The 24770-nt window shown below is 43.4% G+C and overlaps 1 protein-coding gene across 1 annotated transcript; it reads right to left on the reverse strand.

Annotated features, from left to right (window-relative positions):
* Positions 1-12654: 12654 nt before the first annotated feature.
* Positions 12655-22396, reverse strand: SEC61A1 (SEC61 translocon subunit alpha 1). Its single transcript, XM_027729253.2, has 12 exons — positions 22330-22396; positions 20867-20934; positions 20131-20196; positions 19966-20044; positions 19027-19158; positions 18082-18191; positions 17719-17872; positions 17209-17369; positions 16356-16553; positions 15756-15947; positions 14160-14236; positions 12655-13481 (listed from the first exon to the last, which is right to left on the reverse strand). Exons 1-12 carry the CDS (start codon positions 22334-22336, stop codon positions 13295-13297), a joined length of 1431 nt encoding a protein of 476 aa, XP_027585054.1. The 5' UTR covers positions 22337-22396; the 3' UTR covers positions 12655-13294.
* Between the last annotated feature and the right edge of the window lie 2374 nt (positions 22397-24770).

Genomic DNA, 24770 nt, shown 5'->3' on the forward strand with positions numbered 1-24770 from the left:
TTCCAGCTGTACAGGCGCTCTCAGGTTAAGGTTGACAGCATAGTGGAAATTCAGAAATGTAGGTGTTGGGTTCACTTTTTCCCATGCCATGGTGTGGTACTACCTGAAAGTTGATTCCCCCTCTTTATATACACCAAGGTCAGAAATTGCCCTGTCTTCCATGTGGCCAGAAGCATTTAAAAAAATATTAACCTGTTGAGCATCTCAACATCTAGAAGGAGTCCAAGGCTCAGTGAAACTCAGGGTTTGGTTGTTCAGTTTTCAAAATCATCTCAGGCATTTGATTTAGAGATCCCTGCTCTTACAGCTCCAGGCCATGGACTGCAGAAAATGTTACCAGGCAAAAGCATTATTTCCTCATTTTAGCACTAGCAAAACGTATCTGAATCACCTTTGCAGAGGATATGTAAAGAGTTCATCCCTTTAAGCTTCCTCTGAAACTCCTGCACGGACAGACCAAATCAACTGCCCAGGACCCATTTCCCCTCCTGTATGTTCTTGGTAAGGAGACCTGCACAGAGACCAGAACTTCACCTCCCTACATGAGCTGTGCTCATCCATTCTGGGTTCAACTGTTCTGTATGGATGAGGGAAACATTCCTCAAAGACTGCTTTCTCTACCCCTTATTACCAACATTTATCCCAGCCATATGGTTCACACACCCATCAACCACTGCCTGCAGAAGTTATCTGCTTCCATGGAGAAGCAGGAAGTAATCACCATTCAATTTTTGGAAACCATATAGAGCAAACTACTTTTTTTAGAGATGCTGCCTAACCCTCCCTGCTTTCCTTCTGATCCCCTGGGATTTGAGACTGTGGGTTGCAGAGACCAGCACCCTTGATTTTACAGACAAACCTGTTTGATCCAGATCTTAATATAATCCCCCCTTTTATTAGGATAAAAAAAAAACAGATGCAGATTAGCAAATCAGTTGTAGGTACAAGAGAACAAATATGCAGAATGAGAGAACTGACTGCCAAATGCTAATGCTAAAGAATTCAAGCCCAAGGGCTTCATCCCAGGGAGGGACTGACAACTGCAGAGCAGAGCTGGGCGGCTTGGAAAGCTGCTAAAAACCACAGGAGATAACCATGTTCGAGGGCGCTGCCGCTTATCCCTTAAATTAAAATAGACACGTTTCTTAAATACAACAAACATGAGCCCCCTCAGTGCCTCATGCAATGCAGGCGCCTGCTGCTCTCCCCAGCCCCCAGCACAGGGCTGCCAGCGTGTCTTTTACAACTGGGGTGGAATATACTCCTCCAAACTTCCCCAGCTGCCCCAGAAACACGGAATTGCTTGGAGGGCTGAGGGGTGTGCAGTGCTGGGCACCTGCAATGGGAGTCCTGGCCCCTCCTGCGATGGCCACGGGCACAGCAATGCAGGACCCTGTGCTGATGTACACGTGGGCAGTGGCTCCAAGCAGCACAGCGCTGCAGCTTGGGCCATAATCAGGGCTTGAGGGGTTTTGCACAAGGGTTTGGGACTTTGGGGGGTTTTGCTTTTATAGCTATAAGAGCACCTGGGCCAGGGGCAGCTATGCTGCAGCTTGGAGAAAACAGCATCATGCCCTGGAAGGCAGAACTCTTCCTTTGAGGAAATAAGGCAGTTTCTGCACAGTGCTGCTAAGGATGGGACTGGGGATCAAGCATGACTGAATCCAAAGGATGGATCAGAGCAGGGCACAAATAGAGCCCTGCTGCAGGGAAACTCACAGGACTTGTAACCACACATTTCTTCCTCCAGGTGGAAGAGGCAAAGAGAGATCCCTGTCCAACAGTATATCCATTGTATACCATAGAGTCGTGCTGGTTTACACCGAGGACTCCCAGCACGGGGGGCTACTCCCCAGTCCCTCCCATCATGACCAGGTCTGCTGTGCAGGAGGATGGTGGCTTTCAAAGTTGTTCCTCTCCCAGAGTAGGTAAAGGCTCCCTTTCCCCCCTGCCAAGGGGGCCTCAAAGCACTGTGGGCCAGAAAACACGACAGCAGCTTCAACCCCACCACTGGCTCCCCGCTGGAGGCACGGGCGCCTCAAGCAGCCGGCATCACCTCCAACTTCACTTTTTGATTAATGTTCTTCCAAACTTTCCTTGGCTCCCCGCGCTCCCACTTTCTGTCACCCTTCTCATTACAGATGTATCTTTGCATCGAGGAAAGCGGGAGGAAAAATTGTTCTTTCAGGGTGACAGCTGAGCGAGGGCTATATTATTAAAGGTACCAATCATAGGTGCCGAGCTATCATCGCACGATGAATGCACTTGTCAGGAGCCTGCGGCGGCCGGGGGAGAGAGGGAGGGAGAGAGGTGGTGGGACGGCGGCACTCGCTTCCTCACTCCTCTCCTCCCACCCCCCGCTCTCCCTCTCCTTTAATGTTGGCCACCTCTGCTCGCCTGAACTTGGACCTTCAGCGGCGACAATTTCTCTGGCCTCGACAGCACGATTAATTTCTCCTGCCCTCGGCGGGGCCTCCGAGTGCGGTGGAAGTCCAGCTGGCCTGCTGCTGATAAGATGTACCTTTTGATTTGTTTTGTCTTTGATTGCCTTTTCTGTCACCTACAATGGCTGGCCGCCTGGAGACCTCCACATCGCCTGACTGACGGATCTATTTATCTATAGGCTGCTCCCTGGCTTCTCCTCCCCCTCGCTCCCCTCCTCCCCCAAACCACCACCTTGTACCACTGAAGTCCCAGTCTAATAGAAGCCGTGAAGGCTCATCCACTATAAAATACATCTGCCATCCTCCTTCTCTCCAAGATAAAAGCCTGTCAGTGTTACTTTCCAATTCCAGGCAGCTTGATTAATGGTGAAAAGCCACTGCAAGATCGACTTCTGGTTTTTACAAGCGCTGTCAGCCAGCCCAGGGTTATGCGAAACACACTCATAGAAAACAAAACAAAATGAGAAAAGGTTGGGTGGGGAGGGAGGAGAGGGATGGGAAGGAGGGGGCGAGGGTAACCAAATCATATTAGGCTCAAGACTAAATAAAATAGGAACCTGGAGCCATCAAATACCTGTCACTCGGGTGCAGAAATACACTCTGCAGCTCATTGTACCAACGCAAATTATGGCAATAATAAATCATTGTTGAAGGAAGATTGTTGATAAATTTTTTTTTTTGGATGGTGGCATTCAATAGGGGTGCTGGGACACCTGCCACTGGGCTTGGAGCGAGAGCCAGAGCAGGTTATTAGCCTGTCACTCAGCCCTCCTCCTCACACCCCACAGGGATCGCGGGCAGTGGGGCTGGAATAAAAAGTCTGGAAAGAGAGATATTAAAAAAAAAATTAATTAAATAGCTGAAATACTCCTACAGGAAAAATAAAAAAAGAGAGGGGGAGGGTGTCAAAAGAACTACAGCACTCTTTGCAGGGCTCGTTTTTGATAAAGAATATTTTACAATGGCCCAGCCTAGTAGTCCTTCAACTATTTGCCATTGAGAGGTAGCCCTCTCTGGGGTGAGATGTGACTCTGATGGAGCAGAATAGTGCAACACACTCTGGAAAAGTCTGGAAAAATATATAGCCCAAAAAAGAAAGCATGGAATATTTCTGAACCACCAAGGCTGTGCTTGAATGGTCATAGGCTCAATCCTATGACAAGTGAAGCCAAGTGTGGAGGTGTGAGTGGTGTGATGTTGGATCCCAACTGGCCCACAGAACTGCAGAACCCTCACTGCTATACAGGACTATTGTCCACGTCCAACAGGAACGGAGACTGTCCTCAGATAAATCACTCATCTGGATGAGCTCAGCAGGATGATGCTTCTTGAACAAATTAAGGAACCAGGTCCCCACCAGGGATGCAGCACTGGGAGGATAAGGAGAGGAGCAGAAAGAACTGAAGGAAAGGGGCTGATAAGCAAGAAGCAGACATTGCAAGGGAGGATGGTAAACCAGAGATGTACAAGGAAAAAGAGAATGGAAAATAAAATTCCCCCAAACAGGAGAAGAAAGTATGAGGAAGAAGAAGGAAAATCAATCAGAGGGGAGGTATAAACCCCATGTATAAAGGATGCAATCCCAGAGAAAGCAAGAGTAGAAGCACAAGAGAGATGGGGTGTTTGAAAGAAGGTTGTGCATTACAAGAGAAGGGAAAGAGGCAGAGTAGAAAGATGAAATGGAGAAGGCAAGAAAAAGACAGAACTCCCGTGAGGATGCAGCAGGCTCCCTGGCAACCCTGTTCCCCAGAAGATGATGCCAGAAAAAGAAAAGGGAGAATTAAAAAAAAAAGTATTGAGTAGAGAAGTGAATCCACCAAAACCCCAGGCACAGGTTGTACCTCAAGTTATGAAATAAGCCAGTTTGTATTAGAGAGATCTCCACAGCCACATGCTTTCCAAATCTGTGCACATGGGGGACCTCACATCCTGCACCTCCTTCTATCATACTGTTCGCTCAAAAAGCTTGGTTCCCCTCAAATATGTCATCAGCCAGAAGCCATCACAATTGACAATTCACTCCCATCAAAGCTGAGACAACTTCCCTCCAACAACTCATCCGGATCAGACCTAGAGCATCCGGCCCATGGACTGCCAGGTCCCGGGAATTCGGGGTCCTGGCTATGGAAGGGCAGGCTCGTTCCCCCAGCCAGGCTGCAGAAACCCGGGAACAATGTGCCCATTGTCCGAGCGCTCCTTGATCTTCCCGATGAGCATACCGACAACGAGAGAGCCCCGGCAAGAGCCGTCAGCGGGGCCGGCCCCGCGCAGACGAGAGAGACGGCAAACGAGAGGTGACAGAGGGGACCAGCGGAGCGGGCACAGCGGGGACGGGGGGAAGGAACCAGAAGGTCGGGGAGCGGCAGCGGGCTGGGCCACCACCGCCTGCGTTCGTCACAGGGAGGAAGCCACCACAGGCTCCCTTTGGAGCAGGAGCACAAGACAATTTTTGCATCTGGCTGAAGGTAATGACTTCCACACTTCAGCTCTTGTCATCAGCGAGTCTAAGGGGACGCATCCAAAGCCTGCAGAGATCACAGGGAGACACGGGCTCCTGTTCCCACTCCTGTCCTGCTTGTACCCAGACACAGGGGCTGCACCCAGGTAGCAGCTCTTCCCAGTGCCCCAGCTGGGAGCTCTGCCTTGGCACTGTCACCAGCTCCAGCAACTCCTGCTGCCCGTGCTCTACAGGCACCACTCACAGCCTGGTTTCTAAAGACTCCTAGACCCAGCATAGCTGGAGCTTCTGCACCACTGTGTGCAGGGCTGAGTCCCTGGATCCGGCCAGATGACAGGATTGGGAAGGGGAGGTGTCAGAAACAGGGAAGGCTCAACATGAAAAAAATCCCCAAACTTAGGAAAACATGGTAATATCCTTTCCCACATGTTAATTTTTAAAGTGATAATGTTACTTCTGTATTCCATTACTTGGGGGAAAAAAAAAGCTTTCTATAAAATGAATAAGTATTTCAATTTGAGTTAAAACAGTAGGTAACTATAGTTCCCATTTATTGCTGACCAACTTTACTGTCAGCCCCTAATACTGCACTCTGTTAACTACATTATAAAGAATCTATATTGAAATCTCACATCTTTCCCCCCCCCCAGATAGTTCATCAAAACAGAAGTTTTTGTGTATCTTCATTATTATGTCTGGATTTAAGTTCTACTTCAGAGCCACAAGATATAACCTTTTCTATATACACGTCAGCAATATTGATGCTTTTTATTTTCAATATCTTATTCCCTCCTATTTTAGGGATAAAAGTATTTAATTTTTCTGTCAGTGCAAGAATCTTTGCATGAAATGCAATTTCATTTTGAACATGGGCAGTATTTTGACTATGACACAGTAAAAGAAATAACGAGTATTTCAGAAACATGGCTATTTTCCATAATTTCACCAAACACTATTTTTCATTATTAGACAAGCAGACAAAGTTTAGCTAAAACAACAACTACAGGAGATATTTCACTTTTCCTATGAAAAACACCAGGATTTTCTTCCAGGAACAAGATTTTTTCTACTCAATAGTTGGTCTCATTTTTAAAAAACAAATTATGAAATTCAGCACCTTTGTCTGTGATAATCTCTCTGCCACGCAGAGCTTGAATGTCACAAACATTCAAACCTGGCAGACTGTTCCCCACTAAACTAGACCATGGAAGCAAGATCACCATCAGCTTTGAACCTGACAGCGAGTCACACATTGCATGGTATTCACACCCTGATTCCCATATGCAAGTGGTGAGAAAGGAGAAGGGATCTGCACATACACCTTCTTTCCTCCCAGTGAGCACAACTTGCTGTACCAGCCTGATGTAGTGCAGTGGCTTAGCAGCATCACTACGACCACAAACTGGCTGTCTCGAGAGGCAGACAGAGATGGATAGCAAGGACTGCCTGATCAATGGACCTTTTGTCCAACCCTTTATCACAAACAATAGGAGCTGCAACAATCCAAAATATATTCAGGTAAATACTGGGAACTAGCAAGCCAAATGCTGCTGTAGAGGCCAAAGACAATTCCCCAGCACCAGAGACACATCTTTTCTGGCTCCCAGGTGGTGACTGTCAGGATCCTCAACCTTGCTTCAGCCTGTCCATTCTTTTATCCTCCCAAATTCTCTCCAGGTCTGAGAGCTGCATGTAGTTTTCCAGACCACTGACCGCAGGAGTGATGTGCTCAAACTCACTATTAATGTGAAGAACTTTAGTAGCAGCTTTATTGAATGCCTCCAGCCCCTCTGGACATCTGTATTGTGCAGCGTGGATACAGGTGATAGGCACCTAAGATTAGAGAGACTGATAACTACATATTCCTAAAGGGTCCTGTCCCTCTGGATAGATTTTTTCAGAGGATGAATTTGCTTTGTCCAGTCCAGAAGGCAGGATCCTGCCAGGACTATCCACACATATCATCACTTGCCTTCAGAAACATCAGCCACCTTCCCTCACACAGAATCAGAGCAGGGCAACCCCATCCCACCCACGCTGGGACAGGAAGTAACCATGACACCATCTAAAGACCCACGGAACACAGACATTGGAGAAGGTGAGAAAATCAAAAATTTACATCCAAGAGCTGCTAAGCCTTTTAGACAGAAATACAGAAAAGTAGTTTTACATGGTCAAGTGCTCTTGTTGTCGTAAGATGAAAACAAGTTGTGTGAAGCTCATCTCACACCCATTAAAAGGCCATGTTGGACAAAGCTCACACAGGTGTGTGAGGTTTGAATAGCCTAAGGATCACTTCCACAGGGGGATTGAAGTTCTGACGTGAGAAATACCTGTTTTGTGCAAGAACCTCCCACCACAGATCTACCTGTGGAACACAAGAAAATAGGATGGTAGCTTTTACTCAGGTCTTCAAGCTGTGGGCTGGATTTTGAACTTTCATTTCATAAAAATGAAAACCCTTCTAGTTTATTTGCTCTACAGCTAAGGTTCTTCTCTTTCCACATGTGAGATATCCCTGTCACCATTCCAGTTTAAAGGATCATGTAAGCTTCCAGTTATTCACTATAAAAAGGTGGATAGCTGTGTTTAAAGTTAAATAAAAATTACTTCAATGTACCTCAATTGCAGAAAGTGGTGTCAGAACCCCCTGGCTTGTGTTACTGTATTCCATCATTAAATTAGATAAGCCTTATCCCAAATGTTGGCTTGCTTCCACCAGCCAGTACTGCTTAAGAAATGGGAGGCACTGAGATAAGAGGCAGCTCTTTTCTACCTACTTAAAGAAGTTAACATGTTCCCCCCATAAATCTCTTCTCCTTTCAAGAGATACTCAAAGCAAGGGGGGATAGGTTAAAAAAATGCTCTTCTAATAACTTAAAAATCAACAGTCCAAGCTTCATCCTCAAACATTCAAGATAAAAGTGCTTAGAAAAGGAATTATTTTAACAAACACACTTCCTTGTCTTACAAGTTTCTACATCTGTGGAACACAAAGAAAACTTTGTATGGTGCAAAGGGAACACCAGGTCAGGCTGGGATACCAAGGTTAAACAAACCATTGATTTCTATAGCACAGAGGTGTTCTGGGTTTGTCTTGCAGGGGAGATCCAGCAGGCAGCTGCCCCTTTGCATTTTAATCACCATCCCCAACCACACAACACACTCACAGTTTGTTGTCAGCAGTCTTCAAAACCCTGGAGCTCGAGAGCATTCTCAGATGCACTCAAATACAGGCCCATCATACACCACCACATCCCAGATTCACAAGGGTACATCTCCTCACTGCCTTGGCTCCTGCACTGCTTTTTCCCACAATTCCTTCATGGCTTCTCACCACACACCCACCAGTTACTCTCTACAGCTGAGCTCTGCAATCCCAAATCATTGTGTAAATGACCACATTTGTGGTCACAGGGAGCCCTTCCTCTACGTGCATTCGGTGTAATTCTGCACCCCTTGGGAATCCAGCAGCAGCAACATTCTGGGTTCTTGCATTGCCAAAAGATAAAGCTATTTAAACAAAAATAAAATTCACACTTATATAGTGAAGTTAATCAGGCAAAATATTCTGTTTGCTGTTCCCTGCTTGCTGCTGCATTTTTCTTTTATAAATCTTCACACCACAGGTACACAGAAGAGACACATCAGAGCTGTAAGAACATCAGAGGGCTTCAGACACACTGAAGATTAAAGTGGAAAATACTCATCTGAGATTTCAGATAGCTAATATTCCCCCAGGCCCCAGCTCATACCAGTTTTGGAACCATCCACTTTAGCCTTAATATCTAAGAAGGGGAATCTGGGGTTTTGTATATATGTCATGCATCCTGATTTTCTCCAAAGCAGTATAAAAATGTCTGAAACAGCTTCTTAAAAAAAATATATCTTTGCTGTTCTCTTGTTTTATTTGTTCCCTCTGTTTTAAGCTCTCAGGTATTCCTGTTACTGGAAAATTGACTGGCCCAGTCTTCTTGTTCTCCAACAAGAAATATCTCAGAGCTGGCATCTCATCTCTGACCTTGACAGCCCCCTCTGTGATGACAAAGTATATCATGCCTGTGCTCATTCAGTCTCCAACCCCTCTGATACAGCTGCCAAAGGAGGTGCCAATTGTCAGGGTATTTCCTTTCTGCCAAGCACTGCCAGCTTGGCTGGCATCACGTTGGCAATAGCCAGAGGATTGCTACAACTTGGCCCACAGAAGAGTTTCAATTTTAGCAGATCCATCCAGTGGCATATTATAAACCAGCAGCTTAAAGTCTAGCTGCCTAATTAGGTCCCCAGCTTAAAATATTGATTTTCCTTTTAAATGCTTCTTTTTTTTTTGTCTTTTTTTCCAATCCCATGGACTGTCTCAGTCTAGGCTTAAGTGGCAGACTAAAAGGCTGTAACAGCAACTGCCTCTTGACACCTAGCATGCTTGAAAAATGTTAGAAAATATTATAAATGTTATGAACTCCCTAAAAGATTATTTTCAGCATTTCAGCTTAAAACAACCTCAATCCTGGCCCCAGCTCTAGGAAATACAAATAAATATTGGCGAACTCCGCTCCCAGCTTCTTACTTTGTACGACGCCCATCGGCGTAGCAGGGAAGGAAAAGAAAGAACACACATTTGGAACGAATTTAACGTGCATTTCCCTAATCCAAACTGCCTCGGAGCCGGGGCCTGGAATCGCAGTGTAACATTGCCACCCGGCGGGCAGACGCTCCCCGTGCCAGGCTCTGTCCTCCGGGGGGTTTTTGGCAGCCGCAGCCCCCCAGACAAGCCGGCGTTGTTTGAACACCTGCGGGCCGGGGCCGGCGGAGCCGCTCGTCCCTGGCCGCGCTTCAAACCGCGACCTTTTCGGGCAGGCAGCCGGCGAAGGCTGGGCTTTCGTGGCAGAAAGCTGGCAGAGGAGCCGAGGGCCGGCCGAAATACCGAGCGAACCAGAGTGTCAGAGCTGTCACTGCTGTCCCTCCCTGCACGCTTTCGCCGACAGCCCCCTTCTCCACCCCGCAGCCAGCACGGAGCTGGACAGACTCGCTGCGAGAAGGATTCCAGCCTGCCGTCAGCACCAGCGACACATCGGGAGCACGTTCACTAGTCCAGGGAGCAGGTTCACTAGTCCAGGTTCATTGCAGACCTCACAGCATGTCCCATCACGTCTGTAAACAAGCAGCTCACAGAAACCTGTGAGAGACTCCTCAGAGCTGCGGTAAAACTGAAGGCCACCAAAAGCTTGTTATTCCTTGCTGCAAGGGGGGGCAATTAGGGAAAGCAGTTATCAAGCCACTTGGCTTCCTCCTTTACTGAAAGCTGGTTGAGAAATCTGCTTCACAAATCAGTCTGTTTACAGTAGAAGGACAGGGTTATCCCCTGGAGAAATCATGGGAGCACAGCCATATAATGCTTAGAGTAAAGCAACAACCTTTAAAGTTGCAGCCAAAAGTTATTTATTTATTTATTTTTCAATATAAAAAAACCAACAACAAACAAAATGCTTAAAAAATCAGGAAAAAAAGTCCATTCGTTTGCCATCTCAAAATTATATGGAGATGGGCCCTAGGAGTAAGTGAACTAGAATAAAACAGATGATTTTTAAGGCTTCCTGAATAATGGCAAAAGGGACAAAAATCAAACACCCAGCAGTTAAATGCTACAGGAAAAGCTTTTGCATGAAACCTGCAGTGCAGAAGAAAAGGACATGCCAAGAATTTTGCACTTAAAATGCCACCAGCAGAAAGAGGATCTCAGGCTTTGCCCTGGTGTTGGTGTCTCCCCCAGCTCTTGCAGGTAACTCATCACATCCACGGTGACCCCAATTAGTTCTGTGATCATGTGTGATGACATAATATTCCTACAGCAACCAGTTATTAATGCAAGTTTCCTGGTGAAAAATAAAACAGCAAGGGAGAAATCAAGCTGCTGTTTAGAATGACAACCAAAATCTTGGCTGAACTTCTTGCATCCAGTACCACTATTTTAAGCAAATTTGCTTTAAAGTACTGAGATATTTCTATTCAGAAGGAAGTCAAAATTTTCCCTTACTCTAAGTTTAGGAACTCAGAGGGCATACTGGGCATATCAGCAGCTTTGCATTGTTTCAATTAACATCCTATTACTACTATCATGCTACAAAATGATTGGCACTGTATCTCCAATGGAAACAGTTTTTGTTAAACTGATACATCATGGCCCCACTCTCCCACTATTTACGTGTGCAGCGCCTTTTGAATTGCAACTCAGAAAAAAAACCCAACAAACTAAGCATTAGCTCCAAAGATGCACTTTATTTCATTATAAAGCAGATTTTTTAGGCATTATTTCTTTCTGTGAACATCCACTGTATGACCAGAAGGTCCTGCTTTGAGGACATAGCTGCCTCATAGTAGACAAAGATTTTACCACTAGACAACAAAAATACAGATGCACAGAACAAGTGCTGCTTAGACACTGAAGAGAGAACAGTCTAAACTGCAACCAGTTCAAATAGATGATATGACCAAAAATACAAGTACAGCTCCAGCCCAGCCAGAGCTTCATGCCCAAAAAGTGGAGTCTTTTATATCAAAACAAAGTTTGCATTGGGCTTCCTGGAAAAACAACAACACTATGCTCCTTCCCTCTCCTTTTAAAGTCACTCTTTAACTGTCCCCATGTCACATCACAGTTGTGCTGTGGTGCACCAGTACTTTATGAAAAACAGAAAAATGATAGAACGTAGTGTGAAGAAATAGTGAATGGCTGATAGTGAGAATTTCATGGATCCTTTATCCCAATACTTTTATTCCTTTTCCATTTGTGATCCTCACCCCAGGAGTTTGACTTTTGTTGATAGGTGCATCTCATTCCACATTTGCAGATTCCTCAGGCATTTGGTACCTGAGCTCAGGGTATTAACAAGGGCTTCTGGATGTCATCTGTGCTCCTTGGGTCCATAACAGTCCCACCACTCCCAGCAGGAACAGTGACTCATATACTGTCAGCCCAACATGCAAAAACGCACAGAAGGCATGTTGATGCAGTGTAGAGAAACATCCCAGCGTTACAACTCCTCATTTTGGTTTCCATGTTGTCAAATACTGATTGAGGAAAAGTGTATTTACAAGACTCGTACACAAATATTTGCATTTGGTCCTAGGCACCTGATTAGTACTGACAATCTAAATTTAAATGGAAAATTAAGTATTATTCTGGTCCATTAAAGCCTTTGCTGTAACCTCCCCAATTTGAAGGTGTGATCTTCAAAAAAAGGAGAAGCCCCAATACCTTCTGAGAAAGTATTTTTCTATGTACCACTCAAATCCATGAGATTATAGGATGGAAAAGCCCTCTACATAAGCCCCTTAGTGGGGTTATCTGACAAGGGTCTCATATCTAGATCTATAGAAACAGACAAGTAACATACATTCTTTCCACAGTCCTTTGTGGTAATGAGACTCAAAATTCACTAGATATGAGTAGTCAGATAACATCCCAACTGCTACAAGACCAGAATTCATTATCAAGGAGAGAAACTGTGCTCTAGCAAAGAGCACAAGCAGATTTGCATCTATGCAGCCATAACACCCATTTTTTTCAGCCAGCATCAGAACCAGCAGTACTGCCACTAATGGCAATGAAAACTAAGTAGAAGGCTTTACAAAGCTGCCAGTTTGACCAAGTTTCAAAGCAGCAACTCTTAGGCACAGGCTCTGGCAGAATCGAGATTGACCTGAGTTTTCTGCTTATGGAGGAGAGGTGGTGGGAAAGGACACATTCCTTTCTTATTCAGAAACTTGACAACAGTCTCAAGCCAATATTCAACATCTAACAAGGTCTAGTGTAGTAATTACAAGACATTTGGAATTAGAGATATCATTTAGTAAAAAGAAACAACTGCCTTCCAAATCTGCCATACTGAAAAAATATCCAAACACATTAAACACTGTTTGTGCTTACAACCATAATCATGGAAACTTGAGCATTAGATGGAGAGATTTTTCTCACCATTACTGCAAAGGAGCTGCAAAAACAAGTTAAATGGAAAAAATCCCTTCCAAACATTCATTTAACAAACATTTATTAAAACCTGCAAAGGCTTCTGGCTACTAAATTTGAAAGGGGCTCAAAAAAATCCCAAGAATTGTTGAACTAATTCCAAGTCAGAAAGCTGACTCTCCTAACACATAATTAAAAAACAATTTTCTTAAGAAAAAATTTTTTGCACATTTTCCTCATCAATTTATAAAATGCAAACAGTATGCTAGAAAAGTTTGAACATAAGGGAATGTGCTTTGGAAACATTATTAAAATATGTGTTTCTATAGAACAACCTTATCAAGTTTATGATACTTCTTTTCACCTGACTGGCTACCCTTTTGAGAATGTCCCTTCTCTCTTTCCTGGGTCCATGAGAAGCTAGGTTTAGAAAAGAAGAGCTCCCATACTGCCTACTTCACTCTGTTCCTTTACAAAAATTTCAAAGTATTGATAAATGATAGTGACAGCGAGCAAAATTCCAGTTCCAGACCCAATTGCCCCAAGGAAGTCTGCCAGCACAGAGAGGGCACCGATACAGAGCCCACCAAACGCAGCAGCTGTGGGGATGTACCTGCAAAACACGAAACAAGAACAGAAAAGGGGCCATTAGAGTTTGTTCAGGATAGTAACAAATACAGAGGGTTAGTCACACATGGGATCTATGAAAAGTAACTATACCAGAGGCAGGATTTTTCTAGAAAAGCAATCCCACTGAGAACAGAAAGACCACTACAGAGATAATCTAACCAGGTGGTTAAGAAAACAAGAGCGAAACTACATGAATGGAAAAAAAGTCAAGGGTAAAATACTCTCTTCTCTTATGGGTCTACAGTCCAAGGTAAGGAACATGCAACAATGCCAGTACACTGGATGAGGAAATGAAAAGCTCAACCTGACTGGAGGGGAAAAGAATGTTATGCTAAGGGAGAAGGTATTAATTACAGTCTACCATGCAACTAAGCACAGTGATTAAGCTTGTGGCTACCCTGAAAAAATTATATAAATGAAAAAATTTAACAACAGGAAAATACAAGCTCCGGAACTTAAGGCTAATTCTAATTGTAAGGTAAGAATAAGCTGTACTGCACAAATCTTCCATTAATGAGACTATTCTATGCCTCATGCATGTAACATCGAAGCTGAAAGAATATCTGTGTTCTAGGATCTAGAAAATAGAAGTCAAAGCAAAGTTTGCCACGTGTTTGCCCATAACACTTTGCATAAACAGCCAGTGAAATGTGTAGCTCACCTGTTGAGTTCATGTACCATTGAAGTTTCTCTGTGGCCTCGCATTACCATTTGTTGTTCTTTCAATTGCTTGGCAACCTGTATTGGATCAAGGAATGGAGCAAGTAAGTTTAGTGCCATTTGTCAGGGTCAGGGAATGCAGTACTATGAGGAAACAGAACCAAGACACTGCAGTAAATGGTGGTGGTCTTGGGCTCTTTTTTGTATTGTTTTGGGGGTTGGATTATTTTCTGCATTATTCATCTGAGCTTAAAATACCCACTATTTTAACTTCAGACTGATTGTAGTCACAGGCACTTTTCTACCTGTTAAATTACACAAAGCTTTTTCGATAATTCCAGTGCTATTGAGAAGAGGAAAATTTGGACATTGGGAGGCTCTCATACATATAATTCAATCCGTGTTTTGCCACTTGCTCTTCTCCTGAATAGGGTCTAGTAGATGTTAGTGAAACCATTCTATGAAGTGTCTACTCAGTTTCAGCTTCCACATTCAGTGGAGCTATTTGTGGGGCCATACTAGAAACCAGACTTTAGAAACCTTTCTTGAAACATTATTCTTAAATTGGATTTCTGCAATTATACAGGGTTACAGTGGAACCCTGCAAATATTTTACTGACAACTGCAGGTAACAAAATCTAGCAGGGGAATTTCTGAAGGTACTTGTCACTGATTCCATGTACTGAAAAAACACACTTTCAGATGAATAAGCTGCCAGTTTTCCACTATATAGTGGAAAACCTTGTTTACATGAAATTAAAATAATTTTACTTAGTATCAGGGAAGTATATTAAAGTGTTAAAAAATGTACATTGGCTTATTCTGAAATAAAAACCTGACTATACATGGCTGCAAGTGCATCCCTGCATGCCTTGACAAGCAGCAAGATGCAAGTCCAAAACAAGAGTGCTCATGCTGTTACAGTAACTGTGCAATTACATATTTGTTAAAGAATGGATTAAACCATTCCATATGGCTGCCAAACTTGATTTCCTACACAAACCCACACAATACAAACACACCACGATGACAGCTATTTTCCGTCTTGTTTTCCAATTCTAATTTCAGAGTGATATAGTTCCTGAATACTAATTATCCTGTAGCAAATGGAAATTGTGAGAAGCTAGGCTCAGGCACATTAATGCACTGCACTATATTCTCCATTATCAGCACTCTCAAGACAAAAATAAAAACCTGTAGTTAATCTTCCCACAAAAGAAGCTCAGAACTCTCTATCCCATTGGCTATTTGAGCTTTACCTGCAAGTTCTTAAGTGGCAACTGCCTTCTACATGGTGCACCTGCCACGTGCACTGAAGGAGTTCTACCTCTCCTGTTACCTTGCCTGCTCTCACACTGATCAGATGTTTCTAAGTTCTAAATTCCCTAATGCCAGTGAAAGCAACTATTTGAGTTTTGATGTTGTTTTTGAAAAAGCAGTAAAGAAACCATCCTCCCCACTTACAAGAAAGACACAGTCCCTGTTTACACCAACAATATTATCAGCAGAACAGCTATTTCAGCAGAAAGTCTTATTCCTGCAACACTCCACCTGTTTTCATCAGGTAAGCTGACATAATTTGCCATTTTAAACTTACATCTTTGGCAGAGGAGCCAGAGACTTCAATCCATGTCTTAGAGAAGAAAGCACAGGAGCCCAACATAAATACAATATAAACAACTGCATGTACAGGGTCTTCCAACACTGAAGAAAAGGACTCTGGAGGTGACAGATAGTAACAGAGTCCACCAACTGGATAAGCACGAGCAGGGCCTCCAGATGATGTGTCCTGGAAGAAGGAAGAAAGCAGTCACCAACCTTCTCACTATTTCTTAGACATTAAGCTAAGCCTGGGTTTGTATCACCTTTGTGCCACTGTGTATCATTAGTACTGCAGCAGCACACAAAGACTCAATATCACAAGTAGTTTGTCTAAGCAGAAATGCAATAATGAACAGAAAAAATACTTCTGACAGCAAAGAACAGCCCAAGGAAAAAGGTAAATGAAAACCTAACTTCTACATTCGTCACAGCAGGTCTCATACACTACCCTTAATTTAAATAAACTACTAATTTAGGAGTTTAGTGTGCATGACCACCTGCAGAAGTGCATCCTAATATTCAGAGACCATCTTTTCAACCACACATTTTAATGGTGCTTTATAAAGCTGTATGCAAGATTAGAAGGGATACTCACAGACCAAGTGCCCAGCAGGCTGACCAGTAAGTTGCCGCTGAAGCGGGCAGAGAGCATCTGGGAGATGACATACAAGTTTGACACCAGGGCAGACTGAAGAATGATGGGAATGTTGGAAGTGTAGAACAACTTGATAGGGTAGGTGTTGTACTGGCCACGGTAGCGAGCAGATTTGATAGGAAGATCCACTCTGAAGCCCTGAAAAGTTTTCAAAAGAAAATCCCCTATTACATCTGGGCATGAACCCATATCAAAGGTCATAAACTGCAAGTGCAAGGTCTTGACAGCAACAGAAAAAAGCTGCAATCATTTTGTGCAAGTAGACATACTCCTTCCAGAGGGCTTCCAGGGGAACTCTTCTGCAAAGGGCCTGCAATCCTGCAGGATTGTCTAAACATACACACATAAGAAGGGATGAAAGATGAAACTTTAGATTTCTTCTGATGTCTACAAGAAGACTGAACAAAAGCATCCAGGAAAAGAAACACTAAAACTTCCAATATTCTTCAACAGATATATTTGCTGCAACAAATAGTAAGAGAAACACACAGGCCTAGAGACCTTAAAGTATTCTCCAGTAAAAAGCAATAGCAGCTGGGTTAGACAATACCACATGTGCATTTTCATCCGGGTTTTTCTTTGTTTTTTGGTTTCTTTTTTCAGAGACCAAAGTAGGTCTCAAGTCTTTTGTGTGGCTACAGCAAGCGTGGGAACTGACTAAGAAAGGCAGAGCATAATGAACAACCAGATGTTGCAGGTAAAAAAATTAGTCTTGTGAAAATATAGAAGTGAAATGCAGAAGGAAGTGGACCTACTTCCATACAGTTTTACAACCCTCGTCACTCCAACTGACCTGGAAATAAATTACAATGGCAAAGACGAAGATGGTGGCGATCAGATTCATGAGGTTGGGGAGATTCTGACGGTAAAAGGCCTCACGAAGAGCTCTGACTTTGTCTGTACGAGTAGCCAGAAGATGAAACAGAGCAATGATGGCTCCCTCAAATTCCATGCCTTCGAAAAGAAAAGGAAAAACAAATTAGAGGTGAGCTGTGATTATCTCCAAATTTCAGTGCTTTGTTCCATTAGGGATACTTTGGTACTACAGGATTCAGAATGGGATTTCTCCAATTCAAGTTCAGTAAATATCTTGTGTGATACCATAAATTGAGAAGGAAATGTCTTTGTGTTTGGACTTTGCACAGCAGCACTTGCTGCCTTAGCAAGATTCACTGCATGTCAACTGCACAGCTCAGATGCCAGTAACAGCATTTGCCATTCTGCTAACACAGTGGAAAAAAAAAAAAAGATATTGCCTTTTTGTACAAAATTTTTGTAAAGCACATGGTCTACACCACATTACCTCGCCCTGTGTTCACAGTGGTGGGGCTGAATGCTTTCCACACAATAGTCTCACAGATATTGGTAGCAATAAAGAGAGAGATGCCAGAACCAAGACCATATCCTTTCTGGAGGAGCTCATCCAAGAGCAGAACTATCAATCCAGCAACAAAAAGCTGCAGTAGAAAAAGAAACACAGCATCAGTTTCATGCCTTTCTCATTTTGTTAAAAAAATGACACATATTAAAAGACAAGAAAAGACCATACGAAGAAGAAGATACACTTGGATCCTTTTTTTTCCCTCTGCATGTGGGGCAAGCTGTCCATAAGGCTGATTTTTTGGCCCTTTCAGGGGAAGAGTAAGTAGAGAAGACTAGAAATTACCTGGATTGTGATAAGCAGGCAGATACCAGCACCCATCTCCGATGGGTCTCCGTACATTCCAGTCATTACATAGACAATAGACTGTCCGATGGTAATGATCATTCCAAACACTGCAGAATAAAAAGAAAAAAGTATGTATTTGTTCTGGAGTTTATGACACAGGGCAATCAGTGTCCCACTAGAGGGAGAGTGAGCAAGTGTCTCGTGTGATACTTAGTTGCCAGCCAGAGTTAAACCACAACAGTTGGGAAGGGATGCAGAAGTCACAAGATATTTAAAATCAAGGACAAGTTGAGTTTGTGATCTGAAATCTGGCACGGAAAATAGAAATACACAAAAAAACTCCAGAAACAAATATACTGAGAAGCAAGTGGGTTTGGTTACCAAAGACTGCTTTAGATACTGAAAACTCTGAGGGTGTTAAGATACTCCCTTAGCAATTTATGATTCTATTTTCCAGTAAATAGATCAGTTAGAAGTGTGGTACAGCACTAAATAGCTAAAGAACACTCATTTTTTTCTAAAAGTCATTATCAACTGAGCACAGAGACCCCTTATTGAAAGAACCATGCTTGAAACTGCAAAGTATAAACAGCTACAACAAACATCTTAATCACCATGAACTTTTTCTAGGTTAATGCTGACCATCACAGTTCAAAAGTTGAGTCCCCACAGTCTATATATTGCTTTGCTTATCCAGGGAGATTACGGCAGCAAAGCCAATTGCACAGATACTTTTCCTTTTCACACCTTTCTGAATCTTAACAGCCAACAAGCCAGAGAGCAGTCAGTAAAAGATTGATGAAGTACAGACATCTGTAGCAGAACATGAAAACAGCACAACAAAAAAACACATTTCTGGCTCCACCATTCATCACACATTAAATTTACACTTTCTACTGCTGGGGACAGAAACTCTAAACCACAATATGAGCTGTTACTCACATTTCTGGGCTCCGTTGAAGAGAGCTCTGTCTTTTGGGGTGTCACCAACTTCAATTATCTTAGCACCTGCCAAGAGCTGCATGATGAGCCCAGAAGTGACAATGGGTGAAATGCCCAGTTCCATCAACGTGCCTGCCAGACACAGGAAGAACAATGAAAGAAAATACTGGGGTGTACCATACCCAGGCACTTTTGAAGTTCAAAGTTTTTTTTCCCCATCCTTTACATCATGATGGAGAAGATCTAAAACTCCAAATTTCCATATATGTAAAAGGTATCAATGATAACATAAGCTTGTTAGAAGTCAGTCTTGTATGCAGTACTGCTCAGTACCTCAAAAACTGTGTCCACTGAAAAAGACTTTTGCTGTCAAGAACAGATTTAGTCTGCATAAAACAAGGTATGACACAGACTGATAAGATAGCCTAAATAATAAAGAATGACAAAGTGAACTCAGGAAACTGCCACCATTCTTAATCCATACCTGCATTAGAAAGCTTCCTCAAGAAACTGAAATCTATATAAACTACAGTGCATTTCAATCTTCTGTGAGACAGACTCAAAGACGTCACCCAGGAAATCGTAGCACACATATAATATGATTTGAAACACAAATCACAAACCTTGGAATATTTACACAAGATTGCAACAGCAGCAATGCAGGTAACTAGGAACTGTCTCTTCACTAACCATTTCCCTCAAAAAATGCTCGTTTTATGCATATAATAGAGTGCACACAGCCAACCATAAACTCATTTTGTAAGTTGTGCCTTTCCCAATGCTGCACTGGTTTATGATTTTACAGAATATAAAAAATTACTTTTCCCTCTCTACTTCACTTTTTTATCTTCATTAAAATAGAGTGCAATGTAAGAACAAGTCCAAAACCATTTTCATTCAAGCTAAAAAAAAAATGCCCTCCTGAAAGACTGACCATACCTCTATTTGATGCCAAAATCACTCTCATCCAGTAGAAAGGATCTGCCGAGTCTGACGACATGATGCCAAACAAGGGGATCTGCATTTCCAAGCAGAGATTAAATTAGAGACTTCATAGCATGCTTTAAACATCCTCTTCCTTAAAAACAGGAGAAGGAAACATACCTGGCAGCATACTAGGAAGATGAAGAGTGTGATAGCTGTCCATAGTACCTTTTCCTTAAACTGAATCTAAAGGGAAAAAAACCACAAAACCAAAATCCAACACCAGATGATAAAGCTGTCAAGATAACAAGACCAAGTCAATCAAGCAAACTTTCAGAGTAGTACATTTTTTTTGTAAAGGGACAAAGTACAGGACATCCTAAAGAAAATAACTTACAGTTCATCCCTTTTATCCCACATAAGACCAAGGAAAATTACAAAGCTTTATTGAAAATTTAATCCAAATAAACAAGCTATGTCAATGGAAGGTAATTCTAGTCCTTCCACAGAAACAAGTCTTACATTTTTATTAGAAAGAGCTTATGATGAGAAAGAAACAATAATACAGAGCAGCTTATCTTAGCAAATAATCTTAGATTAGAACTTATGAAGAAAAGATTTTCAAGTATTGCTGTTTTAACCCACTCTAGTTTACACTCTGTATTGCTTCCAACATCTCACCACACACTGTTGTGGCATAACCAAATCTGCACAACTGCACTTACCAGCAAATATATTCTTGTACAGCCCCATCCACAACACAGGATGCACCAGATAAGCACTTCACTAAAAACAATTGTGCCAAAAACTGCCATTCTCCCAGCAGGGAGAAGAAACCCCAAATCCCACAAATGCAACCTGTAAACATTTTACAATACACAAATACAAACCTATGAAGAAAATTTTATTAACTTACCTTCCGTTCTGGCTTTTGGATTTCAGGTAAGATAACGCAGAAGGGCTTGATCACTTCAAGAAATTTTACTGTATGGAAATTAGTTAAAAGACAAAGTGAACACAGAGATACAAGGAATACTGGGAAAAGCTCAAGCAAAATTCAACTTGGACACGTAAATTACATATTAAAAAGCCCCGTTTTGGGGATCTTCTGTTGACTGGTTGGTTTGTGGTTTGAGTTTTTTGTATTATTAAATTCTTATCTGTTCTAGATAGGCAGAGATTCAGCTAGTACATTTTAAGTACAGTATGAACTGGAAAAAGAACTACAAAAAAAAGTCAAGAGCTTTCCTATTTCACTGTATAGGCTGACAGCACCAAAAAACCCTGGTCATTGCTTTGCATGAGTTTATCAATACCCTTGAAACTTTTACTTCATAGTAGCTTCTCCCTGAGCCTGATATTTGAGAAAAAAGTACCTTGGATATTGTATATATATATTACTTGTGGGCCACACAGCTTAAAAATTCCTACACACTGTTCACAAGCATCAATTCTAGTTACTTTATAGAATGTCTTGTGCCATGATTCTCTCCCAGCCAAAGGGACACATCCTTAGATCAGAAAAGTCTGTCTTAGAATAAGCCTATAAATGAAGAAGGTACTCGCAAAGTCACAATTCTCCCATGAGCAGAGAGATCTGATTTTAAACAGAGCTAATGGTAGCCTGGTTAAGACACATCTAAGACTGCACTCATATTTTGGACTGATTTGAACTAAAAAGACACGACAGCACAGGAGAACCGAAACTACTGGTGGCTTCCACTTCTTCATGGCAGGCTGCAACTTCGGTGGCAACTTGGTAACACTTTAAGACCAGCCCACAAAAGATGTACACTTATTTTCAAGCGATTATGCCTGAAAGGTTACACTGGATCGTGGTTTTCAACTTGAAGCAAACCAAGATTCTGCTCTACATCTACAACAATATTCCAGTCGGCTACGACGCTTTTCAAGTAGCTTTTCCTCGAGGTGAGGGACTCTGCAGACTCCCACTGACTCGGACCACTCCGGGCTGCAGACACAGTTTATCGTTTACTCTGGCAATGCCCCTGGCAGCGCTGTGCCCCCTGCCCGAGGTGACACCCCCGCCCCGGCACCGCACCCGGCACCTCAGCCTGGCACGGTACACAACGCGAGCTCCTTCCCCGGGATCAGCTGCCATCCCCGGGAGGGGAGACGCAACAACCCAGCGGGAGCCGCCAAACCAGAGGGGTCCCGCCACCTCTCAGCGCGTGTGGGGGGGGGGGCGCGGGGGAACGGGCCGGCGCGGTGCCCGGGAGGGGGGCGCGCCGCGGGCGAGCTCCGTGTGCGAGGGGACCCACCCTTGTCCTGCACGCCCCTTGTCGCCCCTTGTCGCCCCTTGTCGCCCCTTGTCGCCCCCGCCCGGCCCCCGGAGCCCCCCGTGCCCCCGGTACTCACTGCCCATGGCGGCCCCGGCGAGCAGCGAGCGGCAGCCGCGGAGGGACACGTCAGGCTCCGAGCGCACCCGCCCCCTTCCGCTTCCTGCCACGCGCCGCGTCCGCCGCCGCCGCGCATGCGGCACCGCCCACCCCGTCGCGGTGCGCCTACAACTCCCATCATGCACTGCGGCACAGCGAATGACACCCCCGCGGGGTGGGCTCTAGGTTGTCGCGCGGCTTGCTGGGAGTTGTAGTCCAGCCCCACCCAACCGCCATCATGGCGCGGTGAGAGACCGTGGCTCCTGAGCGTCCTGGGGGACGTGGGTTGTGTGGAGGGACGCGTCCTTTAGTTACCAGAATTCGTACGGCTGCTTTAAGAGATTTCAACTGATGTATGGATAAACAAGTGAATAAATAAATAAACACTTAACGTTTGTTTTCTGGTTTTGTATTTTCACAGCGGAACATTTCAGGTCTTTCTCTCCCGTAAGAACCTCCTTGCGCACCCCGCCCTCTCCCCCAACACCGGTGACCTCCTGGTGTCACATATCAGATGGTAGAAAGGCTGATGTGCCTTCACTTAAATGGCTCATCTGCTTTTAGCCGTTTTAGAAGTTGGTTATGTAGATAGTTGTCTGGACTCTCTGTGGTCAATGGAGGTACAAGTGGACACCTCTGGAGAAATAGTCTACCTATCTTACATGTCTGTTTTCCGATTAGATGAACCATCCTCCAGAGATGTTCATCTTTACTGATTATAGAGGTAAATAAGGTAACAACTTCAGACTAGATACCTATATTTAGGCATCTGATGATGGACACCTCCTGGTGTCACACGGTGTCACACGGTCCCTGCATGCCTGAGGCTGCATTTAATGCACCCGGATCCCACTGGTCCTCAATAAAATATGAAACACTGGTGCAAATGTGAAGCACTGGGCTCTGTGTCAATGAAGTCACGGTACATCAAGATGTCACTGTGTCACCTGGCAGTGCCAACAGGTGAAACACGCTCACAATGGCTGATTGTTTGAGGTGGTTCTTTCCGAGAGTCACACCACGTCCTGTGTGCTTTCCAGGCCTTTACAGGGGGAGTTATCAGCGGTCTGAAAGGAAAAGGTAAACAGAAGTCAGAGGAAAGATTAAAGCAAATAGAGGTGTTAATACAAAGCAATTAAAGGCAGTGTATACACTCTATAAAATGCATAATGGCTTCCACAAATCTCCCTGATATTTTCGAGGTGCTTAGGTATGCTTTGTTTGATTATTTGATCCCCAGTTTTCTGAGATTAATTTAAAAGACTAGCCTAATTCTCATTTCATGTTTTTTTTTTCTTTTATTTTTTTAATTGATGGAGAGTATATTTGCCCTTCTCCAGGCTTCTGAAACCATGCATCTGATCTATGAGTTATTGAAGACATCTGCCAATAGGTCGGAGAATATTTTAGTTTTTATCCATAGTTGCTCATTTCAAAACATCCAGTTTATTGAAACTGGTTTTAACCCCCACATTTCTAATTAGAGATAAAGGAGCTGCTTTCCGACTGACATGATGTCTTGCAGAGTTGGTTTGATAAGATTATTTTGACCTACTAATGTCAGCACTGTGCTGGTTTACCAGAGCTGATAAAGAAGGGAGAACCAGGAGTGGTTTTGTGGAAGTCTGGACAAGGAAGCACAGCAGTGATTAGGGGATCAGTGGTAGAAGCATGCAATGAGATGCCAGAATTTGCACAGTCACACATGCTTTTTCAATACTAACCTTTGTCTGTGCCACAAGAATAGGGAAAAATATTTAATAGAGTGTTATTCTTTGCACGGCCCACCGTCAGTGTTCTTGTGTTCCTGGGTTTTTTAAAATTAATTTAGACAATAGAACAATTTTGTTTTCTGCTGTAAAAAAATAAACCTTATCATTACATAGAATTGACTACTTAGACATGGAGGATGAAGACTCATTAAATTTTGCTGACATTTCTATTTTGTCCATCCTGGATCTGAACAACTTCACATTTTGGGTGAAGTGGGTACAGTCTTACAGGTGAAACTTGCCGTTGAAGTTCAATTCTAGGTGGCAAAACATGGTTGATGAAAGCAAGCTTTCTTCAGACCTTACAGCGAAAAAAGAAACTGTTTTGCCAACTGCAGTAGAAAACTACATAGAGAAGAGACAAGTTCAGCTCCTTTAAATAATCAGGTATCACTCTGCAGAACTGAAGAGCAAAAGAAACTGAAGATACAGTTCTTGGGGCATTATTACAGTAAAGCCATGTGAGACACCGAGTCAAATTTTGGCCTGATATGACTTGTGATTTTGACAGTTTATCTTAGAGTACTATTTTGGCAGCCAACTGCAGCCTGTGTGACAAAAATGGAATTTTATACACTAGGGCTGATTTTTATACTGTTTTGGAAAGACCTACTACTGCAAGAGGACTCCATGTAGAGTGGTGCCAGCT

Source organism: Pipra filicauda, unplaced genomic scaffold (assembly GCF_003945595.2).
Source record: "Pipra filicauda isolate LSUMZ 115617 unplaced genomic scaffold, ASM394559v2 scaffold165_size2600900_pilon, whole genome shotgun sequence".
In the NCBI taxonomy this organism is placed as follows: domain Eukaryota; kingdom Metazoa; phylum Chordata; class Aves; order Passeriformes; family Pipridae; genus Pipra; species Pipra filicauda.

Bases quoted from the DNA above. Each gene is read 5' to 3' on its own strand.
- SEC61A1 (XM_027729253.2), bottom strand. The intron at 17,873-18,081 runs GTAATTTCTAGT...TTTCTACTGCAG, and splicing joins GCCTGCTTATCACAATCCAG to CTTTTTGTTGCTGGATTGAT. The intron at 16,554-17,208 runs GTCAGTTGGAGT...AAAACTTTTCAG, and splicing joins CCATTGTAATTTATTTCCAG to GGCTTCAGAGTGGATCTTCC.